At 37.5% G+C, this 18,967-nt stretch overlaps 1 protein-coding gene across 1 annotated transcript in view; it reads right to left on the bottom strand.

Annotated features, from left to right (window-relative positions):
* The window catches only part of LOC131793320 (dynein axonemal heavy chain 12), a 74,618-nt gene that overhangs the window by 8,524 nt on the left and 47,127 nt on the right, over positions 1–18,967 (bottom strand). The window contains 33 exon segments of the mRNA XM_066161143.1: positions 209–321; positions 323–353; positions 833–897; positions 900–1,027; positions 1,245–1,288; positions 2,244–2,287; positions 2,290–2,376; positions 2,378–2,407; positions 2,409–2,431; positions 2,518–2,560; positions 2,562–2,588; positions 2,591–2,707; positions 3,191–3,320; positions 5,154–5,237; positions 6,117–6,262; positions 6,452–6,670; positions 7,272–7,442; positions 7,977–8,117; positions 8,969–9,190; positions 10,841–11,017; positions 11,837–11,917; positions 12,131–12,193; positions 12,739–12,838; positions 13,281–13,414; positions 13,820–14,020; positions 14,684–14,845; positions 15,383–15,575; positions 16,012–16,133; positions 16,309–16,365; positions 16,494–16,575; positions 16,665–16,739; positions 18,259–18,401; positions 18,898–18,960. Of these exon segments, the coding sequence (XP_066017240.1) occupies positions 209–321; positions 323–353; positions 833–897; positions 900–1,027; positions 1,245–1,288; positions 2,244–2,287; positions 2,290–2,376; positions 2,378–2,407; positions 2,409–2,431; positions 2,518–2,560; positions 2,562–2,588; positions 2,591–2,707; positions 3,191–3,320; positions 5,154–5,237; positions 6,117–6,262; positions 6,452–6,670; positions 7,272–7,442; positions 7,977–8,117; positions 8,969–9,190; positions 10,841–11,017; positions 11,837–11,917; positions 12,131–12,193; positions 12,739–12,838; positions 13,281–13,414; positions 13,820–14,020; positions 14,684–14,845; positions 15,383–15,575; positions 16,012–16,133; positions 16,309–16,365; positions 16,494–16,575; positions 16,665–16,739; positions 18,259–18,401; positions 18,898–18,960 (3,518 nt within the window).

Here is an 18,967-nt window from a genome sequence, read left to right as displayed (position 1 = left end):
TTTTAGATCGAACTATACGCAAAATGCTTTTCAGTTCTCTTTCATCCCCTGTTACAAACGAGAGGCAGTTTAACACGACATACGACGATTATCCATGTGGCTACACATCAAGTTTTAGTAAATCGCCCCTCGGTCGTGAAATGGTTACATGTGCTTATGATTTTTCTAACTTAAATAAGAAAAATGCAACATTGAACGTCGAACTTACTTCAGAATGTTGCAGCACAACACAAAAGAGAAAAGAAGTTTGTCTTTTTCAAATAGTGATCGACACCCGTTGCAGTACAGATTGTAGGTAAAGTGATCACTCAGGTAACGCAAATCGACGCTCTAAGATCTTCGATTTGTTGCTGGAATGAAAACGAACACAAACATCAGCACACAGTCCAATGTACGTCGCTAAAAAGAATAAATACCATAATAATAAACGATAAAGAATACAAAGCACAAAATATATAAAAGAATTATTCAGTTTTATGAAAATAGCCAGAAATACTATTAAGTCACAGATTATGTCAGCCAAACCAAAGCCGAGGCTGCCGACCCCAGAAAAAGCTTTACCAAACTTTCTTTTACCACAAAACAACGAAACAATACGTTGTCCTTGTGCAGCAATTGCAATAAGACTTGAAGCCTACATGTAAAAATAAGAAAATAAAGGTTGGGCACCGTTAACCATCTATGTTCTCTTTTTTGGTTTGACAGGTTTATATCTATTTTCCCAAATTTAAATGCCATATAATTCAATAACATTTAATTTAGTCAACACCACAAAAAGTAATATAAATTGCATGCTAATCACCAACGCAATGTTCAAAATGTACTAACCCTGTCATGTATGGAGTTAAGGAAGAGATTAACAAACCAGGTAAGCGAAGACTGGTAACATGGGATCAATATGTTTGTAGATCATATTTATTTTATATGGAAAAAAACAAAAAAGAAAAGACCTGATGCAATGTGCTGGCTATTGGGTTATACTCCCGCGTCGTGACTCGTTTGATCTTAGTTTTTCGGGTCTCCTCTGCTCAATCTAATCGAAAGACACATTGTTTAATTTGTATTAACATAACTTACAACCTACTCCTCAGACAGAACAAAAGAATTAAATTGAAAACAGAAAAAGGAGAAGTAGGGTACTTACTCCTTCATCTATCGATGGCAAACCTGCTGCCGTTTGTGGCAGAGTGATAACTCATGTCAATAACAATAGTGATAATAAGCTCTTTATGAACCAAAGAGACACATTTACCTTCCTGCCTTCTTTGAAATCTCATCAGAGAGTAACCTGCAATCATTGGCTCTTTAATCAGTTTTCCTTCGTAGGAAATTGGTTCATTCAATGTTTAAAACCAGCGAAATTAAGAAAAATTTTGAGAATGGGGTTTGCAGATGATAAATCTTCGAGGCATCAAATTTTCACATTCCCACCGTTTTGATCAATCGTCCGACCATTTTTTGCAATGAAAAATCTATGAGGTGAGGGGGTTTGGTCGAGAAAAAAAGAAACGTGGTATCCGTTTAGTAAACTGAGGAAAAGGAGTTTACGTAATGTCCTTCTCTGATTTTCCCATGAATGTTCCCAGTGAATTTCCTACGATTTTCAAACATTTACTATGAATAACACATCGAACATTTTTCAGGACATGTAGCTGACTCTAAGGTAATGAATGAATGTTTGCAACGTGTATCCCATTTAGGGCCCATTTGCTCCACTGGCTTGCGTTACGTTTTTGTAAAGCCAGAAGCACAGCTTTGGTCTAAATTATTTGAAATAATAGTAGGTGTAACTGTAATAATCAAAAGGAACAATTTCAGATTTGTCTTATGGCATCAGCTAAATCCACCAATGACAGAATAAATCACAATAACCATAGCAACAGCTACTTTACCTCAACAAGAATGTGGAATTGGCGAGTTTTTTTTCACTTTAATACTTTTGTCTCTATCGAGATATTCCTCCCTACAATGTATTTGTTTTTTCGGAAATTATAATGTTTATGATCCAACTCGGTTTTGTAATCATACTCGTGATTGTCAAAACGGACCTCCCCGTTTTCGCAGTCATCCGTCTTTTGTTTATCACTCGTACGATCACAGACGAACTCCACTCGGCCTTATTTCCATTTATTAATCTTAAACTCTGCACGGGCTATTACAACGCTAAACAGAATGCCCTGTGCAAATACTAGGGAATAACCTTAGCAAGCAGTGATCATTTTTTTAAATATTATGCAGTGCACAGATAATGTATGGGTCTTACCTTAGATGCGTCTAATATCTGTAATGGCTGTCTCGTCCCTCCAAGATGTTTCCTTCAGAAGAGGAAAGTTGGTTTCTAGAATCTTGGTCTTCAATCTCCTCGAGCTGTTTTTTTGTTTGCAGCACTCTGCAGTATTAATGCCTGTCCTTTCCTCTTCAAGGTCAGGTCCAAAAAAAGGCAAAGTCGATGAGTGAAAAAAGGGTTTACGTTTATATACAACGGAATTTTATAATATAATCTATGAAACATAACCTTTTCTTTGGCGACAACAATTCCCAACAGTTGGTCTTCCAGGCCTCTCAGGAGTGATCATGAAGTTTAAGCAATGAGACCGCTTTCGTGGATAGTTTCAGGTAAATAGTGAGGATTCCCGCAGCTTTGGGTTGTGACATAGAACCGAAAGTACATCGGAATACTCAATCCACTTTCACCCAAACGTAAGCACTTACACAGCACCTACAATGAAAGGCACTTTTAATCGCTAAGTATTATACCATCAAATTAAGTTCGTTCATAACAAAGCTAGTCTCACATCACGATTTTCATCAGGTCCACGATACTTCCCTGAGGAAATGCTTTTTTCTCTCTCTAATTTGCAAGTTGCCTTGTAATTTTACTCATCCACCAGACTTCTGACACGAATAACTATTATAAAGGAAGTCTCTAAATCCTGCAAATTGCATGCACATTAAGGGTTCATGTTTTGAATTCTCAAGACTTTGAGCACTTATGTCCCCTGGTCATGCAAGTGCTAATTGGTGTATAATGCCCGTCGAAGAACGTTAAGAAAACACGATGTCGATGGGATTATCTTTTTGGTTGACAAACAACCGGGGCGGCAATTGTTGCCCAAAAAACTGTTAAGCACACCTTCTTCAATAATAATGTAAGAAGAACCTTGGTTCATAACCTTGTTTAAACGTCTGCTTTTAGTCAGCCAGAGGTTTCTGAAGAGATCGGGGGGTCGAGTTTTCCTCGTCCTACATTCTCAAGAAGAACGGGGTTCCCACACTGGATGCTGTTTTCCTCAAGAGTACGAATGTAGTCAGCATCAGTTTAATTTGATCACCTGGAAAATGTTTTGAAAGTAAATTTCAAGTGTAACATAACTATAAGAAGACCTTTTGTGTAATTACACATGTAGAATAATGCTGACCTCTACCATGGGCAATGCAAGAATGATTAATTGCATACATCTACAGTAATCCTCCTATTTACTAACATACGCCAAAGAGTGCTGAAAATGTAATGACCTGATTTAAAGACAAACTGACACCCCAGCGGAAAATGGTATGGACCGAAGACAAATAGGGACACTTAATAATAGGACATTAAGAAAATGATATTGGCAGGGATGTGGTTACCAATTCAACAAAAAAAGGTTCTAAATGGGCTGCTACTACAGTACATTAAGGCATCACAAAGGGCATCAAGTCACTTTATTCAAGTTTTCCTAAACAACGTAACAGAAAGGAAAAAATACTGATGTTTGTAGAATTTTTCAATCCAGTTTTGTTCTTCAAACAGCCACTTCTTCACCCATGGGTTTAAACACTTTGAAATTTACAGGGAATCCTAAAGTTTTTTAATAGCAATCATATTTTTGTGGCTGTCCAAAAGAAGAGAGCAACGTGAAAGCTTACCTAATGCTCATGTAGTGCAATGATTGTGTATGTTTCTGATTGGACTTTGAACGTTGTTTTCATGGTATGTGAAGGAATGCAAGTTGTTTGGCGTGTGAGTTGCGAGTAACGGAGCGGAAAAAACCCTAACCAAAGATATATTGCGATCTCGAATAAGTGAAGATACATTGAACAAGAGAAAAGGATAATATTTCAAAGAGGACTCCTCGATTGGTTGTTGCCTATCTGGACTTTGCCCTCCGTGTGTGAAATACTTGATAAATGCAGGTTGATTACAAGGAATTAACACGGGATTGGATTAAGTTCAATGTAGCTAAAAGCCAATTTTATTCGTAGAAAAGGTCAAAACGCGGGAGAATTGCGTGGAAATTTTACTGTCAGTTGCATTTAGTGTCATGTGAATTTTTTTCAGAGTTGGACAACGATGGCAGAATACGTGATTAAATGCAGGTTGTTTACAAGGAAATGACACGTGATGGAGCGAAGTCTAATTTGGTAAAATGGAATTTGATTGGTAGAATACAATTCAAGCACGTGAAAAATTACCTAATGCTCATGTAGTGCGATGATTGTGTATGTTCTGATTGGACTTTGGACGTTGTTTTCATGGTGCGTGAAGGAATGCAAGTTGTTTGGCGTGTGAGTTGCGAGTAACGGAGCGGAAAAAATACGTTTTAGCTTAAAATGATGCAAAAAGGTTAAACGCAAACCTTTCATATCCCGTTAAACCTCGATCTTTATCGAGGGGGGCTCTTACGACGGTCACAAACCATTACACTTATCAAAATTAGCCCGAATTTTATGGTTTATGTTATTCTTTCAGCACAGCCCCCTGATTCCATGACATAATTCGCAAGGAAGCTTTGATATGGTCGGTGCAAATTACATACCTTCAACGCTATGATTGGTGAAAGATATAAAAATGCTGTGATTTGTGAAAGATATAAAAATGCTGTGATATGATTGGTGCGAGATACATACCCTAATGCGGCAATCTGATTGGTGCGATTTGCATACCCAAATGCAGCAATCTGATCGACGCAAGATACATACCCAAATGCGGCGATCTGATAGGTGCGAGCTACATACCATTCTACATGCTAACATAGAGTGATTTTTTTATATTAAAAAAACCTCAAAAACACAAGAAAAACCTTTCGTGCAAAATTTAACTGTTGTAAATGAAATTTCCACATATGATTCAGGAAGTGCCAATGTGATGGTTTACTCATCAGCACCCAATATGGAAATTACTTACTGAAAGTTGGTTATCTTTCTCAGAGTTTTTGATCCATTTGTTTGCTTGCCCTTGTGGGTCAATCATCAACGGCCTGCAATAATAGACAATAACAAAGCCATTGTTTTTTCTCATCGGCGAACTGTATCTTCAGCTTTACTCGCTTCAAGTTTTAACTCAGCAAGAAGGTGGTTCATTCACTCTCCCAGCGCAAACAAATTCCTGCATGATATTCATTCTCAGATATGATTATTTTTCTATGTGCAGTTAGTCTTGTGTGCAAAAGAGAAGCAGGCTAGTTTGTTGCAGAATTAGATCCATGTATGCTCCAAACAGTGGAGGCGCGGTGGCCTCATGGTTGGTGCGCTTGACTCCAGATCGAGGCCTGGTCGGGGTCATTGTGTTGTGTTCTTAGGCAAGACACTTTACTCTCACAGTGCTTCTCTTCACCCATGTGTACAAATGGGTACCAACAAATGTGCTGAGGGTAGCCCTGCGATGGACTACCAGCCCATCCAGGGGGGAATAGCAATACTCCTAACCGCTTCATGCTAAGAAAACCGGAATTAAGCCCCTGCCCCATGGGCCACTTGGGCCCGTATAAAGGCTTACTTACTACTCTATGCTCCAAACACCACCGTAATAGAAAAAGAAATATGGTAAATTTTAAGCACGGTAGTGAGGTAAAGAAGGATGTTTTTCTTCTTGTCTCGTGCGTGGAAAAAAGCAAAAATTCTAAGTCCCCATGAGGAATTCAACCTCAGGTCTTCGGAATTCGTGCTCCGATGTTCTGCCACTGAGCTACAGAGATTGCGGTAAGCCAGGCCATTACGAGATTTCTAATGTGGCATGCGTCCTGCATACACTATCAGAACAAAGACAAGGATCTAGCCAGCAGCACCAAGCAGGAAGACGACAGGTTGAAAGATATTTCTTTAGATACATTGTAAACTGTAACTGAAAGGTAACATACCATCTCCTTGTGTTATCCACAATGACTCCGTTATCAATGGAGAAAGAATCTGTTGGTAGACCTGCTATATTCCATGCCCTGATTTTAATGGCCTGACCCAATGTTTTACTGAGCGAAAAGTCATCTGAACAAGGTATGTTCTTGGACTGAATGACGAAAAAGGAAAAAATAAGCGTAAACAAAAGGCACGTAACCATTTATGCAGGTCGTGACAGTGAACACCCAGGTAACACTAAGTTTTAACACTCCATTGCCACTGCCATTCCCCTCCCTCTTGCTTCTAACTAATTCTTCTCTAAAAATTTTCCAATCAATAACTGGACGTTGATAAGTACCTTACAAATCTTGGTCCACTCTTGAGTGCACTCTTTTCTGAAGCCAGCTGTAAAGGCTCCTAAGTAAGCTATGACTCCCGAGGAGATGAGGACATCTCCTGTCAGATTATCATACACATCCTGAAGAGAAGCTGCAGCTGCTGACCAGCGATCTTTCTCACCACCGAGTCCACCAATAAGCTTTTCTGCTCTTTCTAGTTTCTTACCACACAAATCGACCTACAAATAAGCAAATTCCTTAAGTTACACATAGCGATTGCACATGGTAACATCTTCGTAATTGATCGCGTGGTCTGATCGTCCGTGAGGGAGTGGTACTGAAAAGGACTGTTGATGGGAACACATTACAAGATCAGTTGTTGCTCCTGACTTCAGACCATTTCTTGAAAGAATTCTATACTGTCTCATCAAAAAACTACTTAGTAGCACAGATGATATCGCACAACCAGGGTGAATCGCATTCAAAAAAAAGTTTACAGTTTCTTTTGGAACTTTTAAAACAATGACTAGCATGGTGAAAGTAAAATCGACATCAAGAGATATTTAAAGCAATACTTAGCATTTAGAATAAGAGAGATAGTATGTTTTGAGCTCGATAAAGAAATAGAAAAAGATGTTGTTGGTCTGGTCACGAGCGTGGGGCAAAGAAAAAATTCTGAGTCCCCATGAGGAATCGAACCTCAGACCTCCGGTCCGAACGGTTCAGAGGTTCGATTCCTCATGGGGACTCAGAATTTTTTCTTTGTCATACGCTCGTGACAAGACGAAAAACATCTTTCTCTAACATTTAGTAATTACAGAAGTAAACATCCTTACAAACCTGAAACTCCAGTTGTTGTTTCTTGTCTGTCATCTCTGCAAATGTAAGCTTCAAATTGGCCAGTTTAGCTTCCACTTCAGCCAGTTCTTCACGTTTAGCATTCAAAATTTTCATAGTTTCTGCAAGGGATGCTTCTGCTTCGGCTAGATTAGCTTTCTTAGGCGCCACAACCTAAAAGAAAAAAAAAAGTATATATATATATATATGTATATTTAGCAGTTAAAGAGAACTAATTTTACATCAATTTTTTTTTCATTTATTTTCAAAGAACCCATCCATCTCTGACTGTTTAATTATAGGTGAAATGAAAACAAGGAAAATGTACAACATTTCCGGTGAACTTTGGTTTGCAAACACAACGTGAGTTCAAAGGAGCTGATTCCAAGTTTTAATTTCGGCCTATCAGATACCTAAACATAATTTTCTTATTTCTGGCAACTGTGAGGCGTCTGGCTTTAGATTTCCAGGTGGGTATTAATTTTTAGATCTCCTTTTACTATACTGGCTACTCATTTTAAATCCTGTTGCAAGCGAATTTCAAGTTGCTAGGTTTGTTCACTTGTCGCAAAGATTAACTTCAGTCAGGTACAATGTAAGTCTCTTCTCATCCCTCCGCTAAATATCCCTGACAATTTTTTTGAAGGTCCCTTCCCCCTCCCTTCTCAACCGGGTCCGACATAAAAATAGTCTATTAAAGAGACTTACCTTAGCAACTCTGTCATATATTTCCATAGCTTGAACCCACTTACATAACCCTTCTGCCGCGGAAGAGGCTGTGCGCACTTTTTGTGGATCGAAGTCTGGGTTAGGAATGTACTCTTTTCTGATCTTACTCATGATGTGCACCTGGAGGCCAAAATGAAATAAAGTAAAACATAGGCGCGTCAGCAAATGGGTGAAAATTGAGATGTAGTGATCAAACAGTAAGTTTCAATTTACTAAAGCATACTTTTCATCCTGTATTACAGGGGGATTTATTCCAATTAAGCTATTACGCCGAAACTTGCGACAAGCTGAACTTATTTGCAATAAGCTAAAATACAAGACTAACCTTAAATGGCCTAAAATGAATTTAACAGCATTTTAAAATTAAAAAAAAAATGATTTCCCGAATGGCCTTCTATGAAACTGAAATGGAAAACTAGAGTAAATAATGTCTGTTGACATTTATACAGCTTTAAGCTATCAGAACAAATTACAATTAAAAGCACTGAAAGTTTTTAGTGTGTAGAGGGTCACATAAGGTAGATACGTTAAGTAAAGGAATGACTAGCGGTGAATATTCCAATATCAACAATTATTATCCAACTGCACAAGGTAGAGTACAAATAACGCGCGAATAGATTACAAATATCCTGCGATATTGTACGGTCATTTGGACAGTTGGTTATTATGTACTGTAAAAAACACTTGTTTAACAATTCGGCTGCGCGCGCTACGCTTTTCTATCCACTTTGCTTTTTCCCGCCTTATGAGAAATGAACAGAAACAGACAGATAACGGGTAAAAATACTCAGCGATACTACACTCCAAACGTCTTATAAGATATATTTACTCTCGAGGGACATAAAAAAACACTAACACCGTAAAAAACTAAAAGTGTTAAGCGTCAACTTACTACAAACTATTCAATGGTGAAGAAACGGGTGAAGTCTCTATAAAAACTTTCCCTACAAAAACAGGTAATAGTTACTCACAGCAATGTTATCTTTATCATATTCTTTAAGATTGTTAAGAAAGTTCATGTCTCCTAACAACTTCTTTGATGGGCCCCAATAGTCAAGAATCTTCTTTCCAGTTCCTGCCGGATCATTAATTTTCTCAGGTTTTATATCACGCATGACACAGACTGCTGACATGACAAGCTTGACTCCAGCAGGAGGATTGGCCATGGACTTCACGATTGTTATGTCTGCTGGCTGTAAAAAAAAAGCAACGATATTTAAATTGTGTTGCCTTCTTCAAATATACCCAGCTTCCACCACTCCTAGAAACCTGAAATAAATCACTTTCAAGGGAAAGTCTTGAGGACCTTAAGTTTGAGGAAACTTGAAAAAGAAGATATTTCTCCTCAAGAAAGAGAAGTTAGTTTTGAACTCAAATATTAAACCTTAATTATTTCTATTTTTTGTATACAGGTAGCCCCTCAAAGTGAAAAGAAATACGAAAAGAGTTTCTAACTCAAGAAAAACGAAATTTTGATTTAACCCGCCGACCTAATGATTCAGGTGTCTACAAGGTCAAACACAAACCACTTTTGGTCAAGTCGAGTTTCGAGATTATTACGTTCAGGAAAGTGTTAACATACCATTGTACTCTTTCTTATGAAACAACTTTAAAAGAAAAAGTGGCTTAGTATGTTTTACCACAAAAACTGAAAAATCTCTCTGATACAGTTCAATGTAAAACTGTTAGAGGAACAAAAAGCAGAAGTCTTTTCTCTCACCAAGAGCCATGTTTCAGAATTTCATCAAATTACTCATGCATATCCAGTCATACAAGGAACGATGTTTTCATAAAGGAAACTAAGCTTGGCCAACATATATATATATCTATTTTTCATTACAAGGAAATTTTTAAGAAACACACACAAAGTGCGGTGGCATAAAGCTTCAGGCGGCAAAGTTTATTCGTAAAAATACCAATGGAAAGCAACGCAACAAAATGGCTGCAGTAAAAGATTCAAAATATGATTAAAACCGGTAACACATCTAGCGATTTTAAACGCCAATCGCTGTGATCAGCGTATAAAATCGCTAGATGTGTCACCGGTTTTAATCATATTTTGAATCGTTTATTGCATATCTGGCATGTCAGATATCGGCGATTAAATTTGCAGGAATTCGCCAAGTCTGCCCGTTCCTGCGATTTTCTCCCCTTTCCATTGCGAATTGCCCGTACAATTAACCACTCAAGTTGGGCGATATTATCACATGACTTTTCAAAAAGGTGAAAGGCATCGAAAATTGTTTTTGTACCGGAGAATAAAAAGTCAATTTGATCACACTGTAGTCAGAAAAGCCATGCTTATTTGATGTAACGTCGAGCAACAACAGGAATCGTCTCAAGAAGGACTCTGCGTTTCAATAAATCCATGCCTTCGACTATATTGGCTTTAATGTCCCACTTTTCAGAATACTTCCTGGAGCGCTGTAGTTGCAAAACTACGGCAGCAGCCAGCAATTTTTTTGCTTCGCTGTCGCCGTTTTGTTTAGTTACATTGATTCGCGCAATCTTTAAACGTCACCCGATGGAACCTGAGATCAAGGCTGAAGTGCCACATTGTCGCGAACGGCGAAAATAAACGCCGAGTGTGTCCGCAGCGATCTGTGGCGATCAAATTTGCCGCGATCGGCGTATAAAATCGCCTGGTGTGTCGCCGACTAAAGCGACAAAAAGTTTTAGCGCTTTAATGTGCTTTAAAATTGTCCTTTATTGCCAATAAATATTTTGTCATGACGTTACGTAATAATAAATCTTTGAAGGAAGAAAAATACAAAGTGAGAGATCTACAGTGAGGTATTCAGGCACCCATGCAACTGCTTTAAAATAGAGATAAAGGCACATACCTTGAGAGTATTTAGAGCGGCTAAGGCCGCCTCCAAGGCAGGGATAGCTTCCGCGAGGTCACTCTCACACTCTTCTTTCAAGGCCTGTGACTCTGATGCCTTCTGATTCGCAACTGCTTCATCTTTCCTCACAAGTTCACTACGAGCCTCAACCTCAGCTGATTCTTTTTCAATTACCTGTTGAGGACAAGTAACTTAATGTGACACGTGCGGTTACATAGCATTACCAAACTTACTAAGCGCAGAGAAGTTACAGCTAATACTGTGATTAGAAAAGGGGAAATGTGATTGAAATTTTTCCCCTTCTGATTTGTTCAAGAATGTTCAACCAGGAACCCTTGCAATTTTAGTTTGATAGCATAACAGGTGCTGGTCAAATTAACACGATAGTGGCAGCAAAAATGATCACCTCCAAGATAGTGATAATTGTAATTGTCTAGAAAACAAACGACTACACAACAACGAGGGCCAAATCAAATGAACATCTACTCAAAAACAAAACCGGCCCGAATATAAGGCACATTAAAAAGCAATATCCACTTGAAACACATATCATTTGTTCCAATGATTAAAATGCTTACCTTAATTTTAACGCGTAGTGTCACTAAACGAGTGTGACTGAAGCATTAATCCAATGTACAGGGTAACAGAAAAATCACACTTTTCTTTCAATAGACGGTGGGTTGTTGAGAGTTCGCAAATTGTAATTAACACATTGGTCAATGCAAGAGCTGGATTTCAAAACATGTCTCAACTATAATTATTTTCCATTAAATCACGCCCTAATTCTATCCTGAGCATTTTGTAAATCTTAGGCATGAGGCAGAAAATTCTACCTGAAAATATTGTTCAGTGTAATTAGAGAATACCGTGATGTGTTTTGATTGGATAGCACATCTTTGACACCAATAATTGCCATTAATCTAAGCATTAAGATTTAACCGCTGTCAGCCACTTTCAAAAAAACGCTTTTGGAAGTAAAGAACAAATGCTTACTATCATCATTTTACTGTTTTCTTTGGCTGTCTCAACAAGCTGGGGCTGTAATTCCTCCAGCTCTTTCTGCATGTCTGCCACCTATACAAGTAAGACAAGACAGGTTTTAGTGCACAAGTCTGCAAAACTACTTCCTTAGCTTTAAAACTCTTTAAAGTGGCCACTTTACGTTACCAACTCAGTTGATAATACTAAATTTCCCTATCATACACTCCCACCGATGCAGTACCACAGTTTCTTTAAAAACTTACCCCCCTTACTTCCAAACTCGGCCAACTATAGCATACAACCTACCTGGGATGCTGCAAAAGCCAGTTTTTCTAGACCAACTTCATAGCGGTGTTTGTTTCGCATGACCTGTAACAAACGAGATAATCAGATTTGATAAAGACGGTAGACATGCTACAGGATATTAATTTCATATGAACAATAGTTCTGTCAAAACATCCTCTTTTCTACAAATAACCTTTTAGTCTTTCCCCGTTAAGAATAATTTGCTATTTAAAGGTAATATGTGCCTGGTCCTTCTACGCCTAGCTTTGGCTATATTTGGAACTCAGTGCAAACCTGAGCGTGATGTTGTGGTCAAATAGATCAAAAGCTTGATTTATATCTAACTATTGTTATTAAATTTCCAACTCCAAATATTGCATTTTTGGTGTTCTGATTCGTTCACTCAACTCCGGTCATCAACTCATCTTCCGAGTCCCCTAAAATGGAAATGCATTGCGCCAACTGTTGCATAGCTAAAAAAAAAGCGTTGGATTTATCCAAACGTTGAGGATTTAATGAAATATAATTAAATAACTATTCCATTCCCACATCCAACGCGCCCTGATGGAGTAATTGTTAACTATGATTGGTCAATGATTAATACCAAAATACTCAGCTTAAACACACACCTCATCTTGCTTCTTTCCCAAGAGAGTTTTTAGTGAAGATATCAACTCCAGATATGAGGTGGGTGTCACGTAGTTATGCCGGCCAAGTTTATCAAGATACCTGCGGATAGATTTTAGTTTTTGTAACGTGATAGTAATAAAACAGCGTGGCAATCAAACTTCCAACTAACGAAATAGAATCAAAGACCGAAGTGTTTAGCAAGGTTTAAATTTCATCGATTTGATGAACAAAACTTCAAAAAAACACAAGCATATCACAAGTGGATCTACATCAAATCAGTTTTCCACCTTGTACAAGAGCCTATTTGTATGCAACGTTAACGTAGACTACAAACCCCAACCATAGATGGAGAAGTCAGGAGGTCACATCAGTGCTGGAATTTGTGAACATCACAAATAGGACTAAACTCAAAGATAGCGTAGTAGCTGAACTCAATCTTAGCTCTACATACCTGTTGAATCATGATTCACTGCGCATAAACCACCGTTATGCAAATAAAACAAAACAACAAGAACAGCAACTTAACACACACAAAAATTACCTTTCAGACAAATGTCGAGCACTTGTATGGAAATACTGGCAGATTGGAACAACTTCTTTACGTTCATTATCGGTCATTTCCACATCTTGAAGGAACTTATTAGCTACCATTTCCAAAGCATCTTCAGGCCATGGCTACAATAAATGAACAAGTAAATAAATAGATAAAAATACCAATAAATAATTGTTATGATATGTACAGTATTATATGTGCAGAGATAAGAAAGTAATTTTCCATCAAGTAGTCTCATACATGTCATCTGAGCTTTCCAATAAGCTAACTACTTACAGCGCAGTGGTGGTGATAATGAGTGTCACTGTATTAACCCAATATCAAATTTGACATTATATTCAGTTGAAGTATTGTAATGGCAACAATTGCAAAAAGTAATATTACAATCGAGATAGAGCAAGAACGGCTCTTCTCATCCTGGTGGCGCTTCAAACTGTGGGCAACAAATGATTTTAAAATGAACCACAAGCCCAAGAATGATACAATGTAAACATAAAACATATAAACATGCTCAAGTAAGAGATCACCTGAAACCAGTCAATAGTGCAGCAATTGATCAGAGCTGGGAACTGCCTGAGCCGGTTTCTGAATGCATCACCAATAGGACTCATGCATAGCAAAATGTGAAGGTTTCCTTTACAACAATTCACAAAGAAATTGAACAATGCCAAAGGCGAAAATTCAGCATTCTTATCGTCAGCTTTGGCTTGGGCTGCTGGGCGAACACTCTAAAGAAAAAGAAGGACAGAATACAGACAGACCAGGGGAGATTTACTTTAAAAACAGAATTACATATAAATTTCATATGAACATGCAAGGCCTTAACAAGACCGTTTGCGGGCAATCCTTACGGAATGATTTTTTTTTAAAGCAGAAATCCCCATGACCAAAATGGGAAAGGGTAAATTACAGTTCTTTATCACTTGAACGTAAAAGAAAACTTGCACTGAGTGTTACATAAGCTAACACCAGTTCTTCACTTATTGCGAAACTTCGAATAAAATCTATTGTTGAACCTTGAATTGAACGCCTTCCTATCTATTTCTGCAAGCTGTATTAAGGACCTCGAATTCGATTAGTAGGTAGTTTATATGTTACAACATCAAAAAATTTTACGATCCACTCTTACAATTTATTTACAGTTCATTTGGTAGTTCTCAAATAGCCATTGTAAATGAATTGGGCCACAATTTAAGAAAGGGAAATAAGCACCGCCCCTTCCCCCCCCCCCACTTCCTCAAATACGTACTCCATCCCCTCTTATCATAAATTTGATATAAGTACACACTGAACTGAGTCACGGATTTATGTTTATGTGTCACTGACGTCCAGTCGAAATGACAAAGATGTTTATACTATTTTTTCACTTGTAGAAAAGAAACTGCAGTTACCTCATTGATCTCAGCTTTCTCATCAACTGCAAACAAATTTGGAACTTCACCAGTGTTAAGCAAGCTGTCCACATCCTCCAAGAAAGACTCTTCCTTTATTTGAGTGTCTGTCAACAAAAACACTGTTGGCTTCATTTGACATCCTGCACTTTTAAGCAGCGTCTAAAGATACAAGGAAATAAAAATACAAACTGTGCATTGACAGGAGATAGGACAAAAGCCTGGTTGTCACTAGCCACGAGAATGGATGAAGATCAAAACTTGAAGTCATTCGTGGGGTAAATGAAATTTTTAGCTTGATAGAGTTGGAGTCGGAGGGTTCACATTTTCAAACGATTCTGTGTAGAACTTGGAAGCTTGTTATCCAATAAAACTGTATAGATAGTGTTGCAAGCAGAAGTAAAAAAAAACATTAAAAAAATAAATAAACAAATAAATAAATGAAAAAATTACCAGTCGCAAAGCCAACTAGACCCTCAAGCTCATTATGGCTTCAAGGATACAGTTTTCACAAGACCATGAGTTTTGGGGTCATAAGTGGCATTGGCATCCAGCTTGTGATTCTGTCGCTTCGATCTTCAGCAAATCATATCACTCTCAGCTTCCTATCACAATCATGACTCCCAGTCTATCTTTAATGAAAATCAGCCTCATAAAAAGCTCTTGGAGTTTTACTTAGAAGTCTTATGCATCACTAACCTTGATGTCTTCGCGCCATTCAGGAAGACCATAGCTTTTGGAGATCTCTGGTTGAAAGACGTAAAAGTCAGAAATGGCTGCTGCCAAACGGGACAGAGACTGTCTTCCACTACCTCCAACTCCGACAAGTAGAGCATTTCCTCCTGGCTGTTTCAAGATACGACTGATGCGCACCAAGTGCTCCAGTACATATCTACCAATAACAAACAATTAGGAAAACTGATATGGAACTGTAACCTACTTTTCTCCTGAAGCTACCATCTTGGTGAGCTGATCACCTTTGCAAGAACCTAGAAATGACATGTTTCGCCGTGGAAATGACTGTAGCTTAGTTTTTAGTATTGGAGTACAGAAAGTGAAGGTGTGAAGTGCAATTCCTCATTGGGCTGAGATTTTATATCTCTGTTCCCAGCTGTGACATGACGCAAAATCATCTCTTTCTATAACAAGGTAAGTACATTGGTCACGATATAATGAGAACCTCGCATTGCATTTTTGCAATCTACACCAAGTTAACTACACAAATACGACTAATTCTTAAGCTGTTCAGATGTCTTGCCAAAGTTGACTTTGGCTGTCGACAAAGTCCAAATGTTTACGAATGCAATAAAGACTAAATCATGGCTGACCTGAAGATGACCAAGTTCATCTGTGTCTTGTGTGTCTGGTTGTACTCCTCAAGACACTGCTCCACAATCTTATAAAGTTCGTCAATGGAGTTCACCTCTTGATACATACGATCCTCACCTATCTTTTGGGGTGTAAAATGCATACCATTTTATTTTAATTTGTAGTACACAATGCCCAATTCAGAAATCTAATTACCGCATAAACTAGTAAGTTCGAATGCAAATTTTAATTTAAATTCAATTGGAGTCTACTCGATTCTGCTAGAGAGTAATTTAATAGTCTTCTCTCCAGCTTACCACATCAGGATCGAGAAAATCACAGAACATCAAGCTTCTCAAGTCGTCTTCAGATGCCTAAAAAAAAATAAAAATAGCTATCTATGTGAATTGTCACACAAATTAAACAAGAAAATTTCCTGTTTGAAAATTAAGTAATAAATCAAATTCCTCATGCAGATAAAGGACTGTTGAGGCACAGTTACCGTTTTCTGATCAGATGACAAGTGTTTAAATAATGAGTCAAAATCATCCTTCAAATGTTCCTTGGTAACTGTTTTGAGCAAACTGCAAGATAATATAATGAACATAATATAACATCATTATGACATCCAAACAGCGACAGGAATGTAACCGATAGTGAAACAGGACCACACCTGTGTAACCAAGCCCTATCATTATCATCAACCAGACGGTCATAGAACACACGGTACACCTCGTGGACCCACAATCTGAAACAAAAAATATACCAGGAACATCAAATAGAATTCATCCTCCTTTTTTCGGTCCACATATTTTAGCTAAAATAAAACATTTTTTGTCTATAAATATACACAACAAACTTGTCAGCTGTTCACTGACTCTGAAACATACACTTCACTTTGTCAGGTGTCAATCAAGCCCCAGAGAAAGTGCAATTATTTTCACAAAAAGCAGCAAAAGGAAGAGAACCTCACTGAATTTCCTATTTTGCCTTATTACAAAAAGTGAAATAAAACATTATCTAATGAAATTGACCTGAGCAGCATCCAAAAGAAATTTAAAAATACTCCACCTTGTCTGAAATGAAATTGGCACTCATTTCAGGTGCCACAGAGGCAGAGGAAATCAACATAAAAATATCTTATTTTTCATTTGGGGTGCAAATAGCAAATCAAAAAGGTGATTTTTTTATTGATTTTCACAGTTTCTAGAGCCAGGTTTTAATAAAAGTAGAATTGCTGGAAGCAGTAAGTAATTCAGAACACCCTAAAGAACTTACTCCTGTAAGTAGTAAATTTCCATTGATTTGCACAAATTAGTAAAGAAAAGAAAATATCATCAGATTCAGTACAACAGTCCACATAAGAAAATGATGACCAGCTTCAAAAGCTTGTCCTTCTTGAACAAATTCTCCTCGTCAGTTACATAGATGTCTGGGGAACAGTATGGAGGATAAGCCTACTGAAGAGGTTTCCAATTTATCTTCCTCACTTTCATGTTCTTTCCTCATAGACAAATTTTTTTAAAAAGTAAATAATATTCTTTTGCTGGAACTTAATTTTTTGGAGTAAAAAAAAATGAAAATTGATAAAAAATTAAAAATTGGACCATTAGACAACAACAGTTGATTTGAAAGTTGTTTTCTAAGCTATCTATCTTTAATAGGCAAATTGTTTTAGTGATTCTATATGGTTACTTTTTGGTGGGAGTTGATCTGACTTTGTTGCTCTGAAAGGACCATTCAAAAAGGGTCTTGTCTCTAACATCCCCAGAAAAGGAATTGCAAGGTTTCCCTTTCATTTTGAAAACAGTTTTTTCTAATTAGAAATGATTCTAAAACTGAGCACTATTCAATGTACTTAAACTAAACTAAACCTGACACTAAAAGCGATGAAAAGCTGAACACTGCTTGGAACCTCCTTTCATAGATCACTCTTGCATCACAAAATAAAAGTAATGACCATACAATTGCAACAGCTATAGCTCAGTGGGGGTTTAAGGGTATTGTGTGCCTGGTGTCTCTGGTGAAAGGGATCTGTAGAACCTTGGAAAATGCTAGTCATGCTTCTAAGCAAAACTCTTAATGACATGCACTAACCCATACACAAACTTCCAAGCTTAGCTTAACAAATGTGAATGAATCCTTAAAAGTCTATTCTGTTACACTGCAAAATAATAGTACCTGGTTCTAGCCTTGATATGGCATCACAGCTCACTCCTATTCTAATTAACACACTTTCCAGTTGTAATGTTCATTTATATTTATACCTGCTTAATGTCTTCTTATCTGCTAGGGCATCTTTTTTGATAAGAAGAACCCCACGGATGACCCTAGAGAAGTCTCTTAAGTTGAATGTGTAGTGTGACTTGGCTGGAGTAGGCAAAAGATTCACCATAGCTTGTTTGTACACCTGTAATTCAAAGAAACAAATTGAACCATCCTTAAAGCTTAAAAAGAATTTAGAAACTGTTTAGTTATTAGATACAGCAAAACCTACTGACTGAAGTTGAGATAGACACAGGCTAAAACTAAAAATATAGCTAGTTTGCAAACATTTAAAAAACATTTTTTTGGACAGAGCCAACAGTTAGAAAAAAGAAAATAATGATAAAGAGCAAAATCATATTTGTTCCTGACAAAAAAGATGAAATGAATACAGAAATGTGCAGAAGAATGATATTTTCTTTGATTACTTAGACTAAAAATTCATGCCCTTCTTTGTCTTTTCCTTAGAATAGACTGTATCATAGCAGTTACCAAGGACTCTCACCTTTCCATGATCTTCTTAAAAACCAGAGTTTTGGGAGATATCAATGAGTTGCATTTATGATAACAATTAATCTTCTTTTGGAACTGCAGCAAGTTGTTACAAGTAGATCTTAAGTTAATGATAATTTCATTTTTACCTCCATTGTGGCCCCAACTATCATAGTTCCCATAGCATAGACATCATTGGGAAATTCATTGTTCTTTTGG

Source organism: Pocillopora verrucosa, chromosome 14 (genome assembly GCF_036669915.1).
Source record: "Pocillopora verrucosa isolate sample1 chromosome 14, ASM3666991v2, whole genome shotgun sequence".
In the NCBI taxonomy this organism is placed as follows: domain Eukaryota; kingdom Metazoa; phylum Cnidaria; class Anthozoa; order Scleractinia; family Pocilloporidae; genus Pocillopora; species Pocillopora verrucosa.
This window is presented reverse-complemented; position numbering and strand designations above follow the sequence as displayed.